Source organism: Cynara cardunculus (assembly GCF_001531365.2).
Source record: "Cynara cardunculus var. scolymus isolate 2C chromosome LG 5, CcrdV1, whole genome shotgun sequence".
NCBI lineage: Eukaryota > Viridiplantae > Streptophyta > Magnoliopsida > Asterales > Asteraceae > Cynara > Cynara cardunculus.
The window spans coordinates 2,371,215-2,376,085 of NC_037532.1; the positions used below are offsets into that span (position 1 = coordinate 2,371,215).

Below are 4,871 nucleotides of genomic sequence, written 5' to 3' on the forward strand. Positions count from 1 at the left end.
AGGCTCCCATTCCTTTACCCACTGCCGCCGGAACACCCGTAGCCATGGCACTATTGATCGTTGTCGGAGTAGTGCGAACTACGGAAGTCGAAAAATTAGGGTYGGGTTTAAAGGGCCTACCGTGACTTCGATTACCTCCTGATAGGGAGAATATCAATATTCCAATTGGACTACTTCCACAATTTGGGCCATCCCCTTGGGTCTCAGTWGCCTGCMKTCGGCCTGAATGAAGGGTTTGAGCCCATTCATGAAATTGCATTCCAAYACTTTCTCGGGAAGGTCCCATAAGGAGGAAGCAAGAGTCTCAAAAGAATGGCGAAATTCACGAAGTGTACCTGTTTGTTGGAGAGCTAGAAGYTGTTYAAGGGCAGATCCACCATCGGTGAGTCTGAATCTATTGATGGGTTGCAATTTCAAATCCTCCCAAATCATAATCGAATGTCTGCTATCGGCCCAATGAAACCATGCTAGAGCCTCGCCTTCCATACAAATCCCTGCAGTGGCAACCTTCTCTTTCTCCTTAAACGCTGAAGGGCAAAATAACATTCCGTCCTAAAAATCCATCCATCTAGATCATCCCAATAAACATGGGTRATTCAACACGTCGCAATCTCCAATCCTCTGGAGAGAATCTCGGAGTTGCAGGTTTGCCGGTTCCTCTCGTATCTGAGTGGACGAAAAACGAGGAATTCACACCCCCTTTGGGTTGCGATTATGGACCTCCTCCAGTCCTCCTGAACTAGAACCTTGAAACGACCCTCCGGATTACGAGGAATTGTCGGATTTCGCTTGGAATAGCGAATCCAGTTTTCCCATAATTGCTTGAATTCCCTTGTCTAGATAGTCAATTCGTTTGGTGTTGCCTGCCTTGCTATCGCAAAGCGCTTTCACGTCGGCTCTCATCGCTAGAACGGATTCTTCCAGCACCTCTATGTGTTCTCCTTGAGTCTTCGGTGCCATGGTCAATCAGAATAGAAGGYTCTRATACCAATTTGATAGAACCAATGGGCTGTTTTGTATTCGAATTACTGAATTGAAAACGATTACAAGAACGAAAGAAGATAATTCTGGATGCAAGAGCCAGATCTCTCCTAAACAAAAAAGATCACAAGAATCGCCTCCCCATTCCCCTCCTCTCTACTCGCTATTTATTGTTTCTAATTTACCAAAATTAACAAAACTACCAAAATTACCAGAATTACCAAAAATCATCGCTTTCTAGAATAAACCTTTGACATCGGTGGCTTATCATCTTGATGTAGTCTTTGTGGAACGATCTTGTACTTTGTACACTTTACTACGATTGTGATGGGTATACTTGTGTTATTTTGCACATACAACATAGAGCAAACACCCAGATATATATCAGACGGATTCACAAATCTTGAGAAAGATAGGAACTTGGGTCCACTTCTTTTCAACCATTCATAAATTTATATTTAGCTCAGCATGGCCCTGCTTTTTACTCCCAGGTAACAGCCTCAAGGGGAAAATGTTTCATCTTAATAGCAACAGAGCTGTTCAACAAATGGGCAGAAGCAGTTTCACTACGCACTTGGTCGATGAAAGACAAAGAAGTCCATATTAGAAAATGGAAATGATTTTCRATGCACTCATACCTGTCCGTACACAAGTTGATTTAGCTCACTTAATGATGGTGTCCTCTCTAGCACATGTGCCTGAAGGAAGCACGCAGTTAAAGAAAGAAATAGTTATATGCATGATTCGGACTGTAAATAAACCATTATCTCTAATGGGGGCCAAAATAAGCGTAGCCTTTGATTGAAGAAAACATTGTTCTTATGAAATACATATGAACTTTTAGCATAAAATTATCRAAAAAGAAGACAGGGAGGGGAGAGATATAAAGGGATATCAAACCAATGTCTGGGTTGGGATAGATGGCTTATGGAAATGGTAGCATTGACTTCCATCATGAAGACATGGAGTTTTAGTAATACATCACCTTCACACCAGCAGGAAAGCAAAAGGATGCTAAATCTTCTAAGCGCATAGATAACTTCTTCCCTGGAGGGTACTTGAAAAGTATCTGGAAGTAATAAGAAGATAAAAATAAAACAAAATGTAAAAAAATATCAGCACTTGATAAATAACGGAAACCAAAAATATAGCGTTTTAAGTTATAGGCAAACTTGCTTATGAAGAAAATTGCAGAAAATAATCTTCATTCCAAAATTGCAAACTTACTTTCATGAGAAGCATCTTATATGAAAAACATCATAAAACAGAATATCCCATAGTTCATAAATTACTCTTAATTGATAACACATGCAAAATAAAAATGGGGAAGATGCAACTGAACACACACATTATTATCCTGTACTTACAATGGTAGGACATTAAAAATGGATAAAGTTTGACAGTGAAAGATCATTTAGGCAGTAGACCTGGGGTTCCATCATCACATTTGGAGTTGGAGGTGACTGAAACTGCACAGCTTGGGGATCCATCAGTTCTGTTGGATCCACTTTGGTATCCATATTCTTTCTTCTAGCAAATGCATCCTCCACAGGCTCGAGGTTAGCATTCGGATGGATACCCGCAACAAGGAAATGTTCAAAAAGCGAGGATGGATCCTCATACTTTGTAATATCCTACACACACCATCTTCACATAAGCTGTATGACGCATCAGGGGTAAAATATTGGGGAGGAAGAAGAAGAAAAAGAAAACACAAACTTGTCCATTGAAGTGTAGTAAAAGAAGACATGATCTGCACTTGAGTTACAGAGACTAATAAGCCACACATAATGCCTTTCTTTAACATGAAGGATAAAAAATGCCAAAATAGTTGTTAACACCTGCAGATTGGAAGAATAGTTCAAGGATGATTTTGTAGTTTACTCTACTAARATTATGAAAAGCACCAAAAGGGAACTCGGACCACAATAGATGCACTTGACAGATACACCAGGAAATGAGCCAACCAGAAGGAAAACTTTCTACAATATAACCTTCATTAATAGTCTAAAAAGCTGACAATAGAACATCAATTCAAGTTAAATATTTATTCACCCAAAAAGAAGATGAGATAAGAGGATCACAACTTTCAATCTAATAGACTACACATCAGTTTCTAAAACTGTATAATAGAGTAATCAAGAGTGAATAACCATTACCATGATAGTCTTCTACGACAACATATGTACCAATGGAAATGGGAACATCCATATGACAAAGTTCCTTTCTTACAAAGTTCCGTTTCTTACAGGTTATTCTATATGAAAATGAGGGAATGTACAACCAATTTTGATAATCCACTCAAACCGATAATCACTTAACAATTCGAAACCTAGTTATGGATCAAAGTGGTACATTGTTGGTTTGGGATATTAGATGCTACTAGGTGTTTAGGCCTTAAAGGCGTTTTTGCAATCTGTAAACGATAAAGGGAAAAGGAGTCGAAGACAAAAAGCTTTGACATGTTGATTCCGTCCTGAAACCTGATAAGAAGATTGAACGTGGTAACTTAAGCTGGCATACTCCCGTCAATCACCAAAACAGACCATCTCTAATAAATAYTGATATTACCTCAAAATTGGCTAACCTTTCTGTATCAAAGGAAGACCATGGAGTGGGTGGCACTATGGGTAGATATAAGCTTCTAGATACTTTCCACTGTGAAGCGAGAACTTATCCTTCATTTGTACAACTAAAATCAAAGAATAACTGAGTTGCAGAAGAAGGGCATGTTATAGTTTGCAAGCCTTTTATAGTAGTATTAAAGCCATGAAATACTTCAAAGATATTAATGCCGCTTGCGAAAAAACATACAAGTTCAAGAGAAGACAAAACTATCAACATCTTATGCTGAATAAATTAGCAGCTAYATGTTAGCTAAAAGAGTAATGTCACATCCTCTGACCAATTCATAAAGGTCATAAGCAGAAGCATCTGGTGTTTAGATTATTTCAGGTGGGTCATGTGGTATTTAATACCTACCAAGTGTCCTTTATGAGGATCGGTAAGACTATAGATTTMTCTAGCTAAAAGTATGCACCCAAAAAGAAGAGAACACATATTGTGCAATGAAGTTTGCCCAGTAAGAGATTCCATCAACAAACACATTTGCAGAATACTAACATAAGGTCAAGGGACAAACATTATGTAAAGCAACMATTAAAGCAAGTAATTACTGATAAATATGATAAATGAAGTTACATATTACCGACGACTTTGTGTGAAACTGATACCACTGGCGTTTCTGATTAGCTAAAATCTCTGGATTGAAAAATGCTTGTTCCTGGTTGCCACCCCAGTTCAAAGCCTTTTGCATCTGAGTCTTCAGTCTTTGAAAACCATTGTTTTGATTTTGAGTATTTAACGAGGTTACGATCTCGCTTTTACAGCGTCTATGACCGGAGGAGCCTACCGTTGTCATCCTTGGAGTACCTGAAGATACACTATGTAATGTTTCACCAATTACTCTATTTCTACCTCACAAACATGATTCTGATGTTGACGACTCTTTCGCAAATTATCATCTCCTCTCCTTCCATTCCACTAACCTAGAAACATCTGCTGCTCATACCAAGCCATTAATACTTCGRATAATGACGAAATCAATAGATTCCGAACACTCTACGATACCAATATATAATCTCAGATGTTAATCGCCAAATTAATAGAACTAATAGCAATCAATTTTCCCATATCCGTGGAAATCTCAGACACTAACCACCAAATTATAAAAAACCAAACGCAATGCTCTCGAACAATGATTCAGATAAAAACCAAAATGTCCTTGAATAATCGTTTGGATCCTTGATTTACGTAAACACCACAAGTTAAACCCATCCAATAACTTGAATCATCATATACATACTACCTCAGATTCCAATATGTCATCG

General features: G+C 38.3%; 1 protein-coding gene across 1 annotated transcript in view; it reads right to left on the reverse strand.

Moving 5' to 3' along the window:
• The window catches only part of LOC112512205, an 18,850-nt gene extending 14,290 nt beyond the window's left edge, over positions 1–4,560 (reverse strand). Inside the window, exons 1-5 of the mRNA XM_025118069.1 lie at positions 4,530–4,560; positions 4,190–4,413; positions 2,409–2,615; positions 1,967–2,050; positions 1,620–1,679 (exon numbers count right to left, since the gene is read on the reverse strand). Of these exons, the coding sequence (XP_024973837.1) occupies positions 1,620–1,679; positions 1,967–2,050; positions 2,409–2,615; positions 4,190–4,413; positions 4,530–4,560 (606 nt within the window). The remainder of the gene's footprint in view (positions 1–1,619; positions 1,680–1,966; positions 2,051–2,408; positions 2,616–4,189; positions 4,414–4,529) is intronic.
• Between the last annotated feature and the right edge of the window lie 311 nt (positions 4,561–4,871).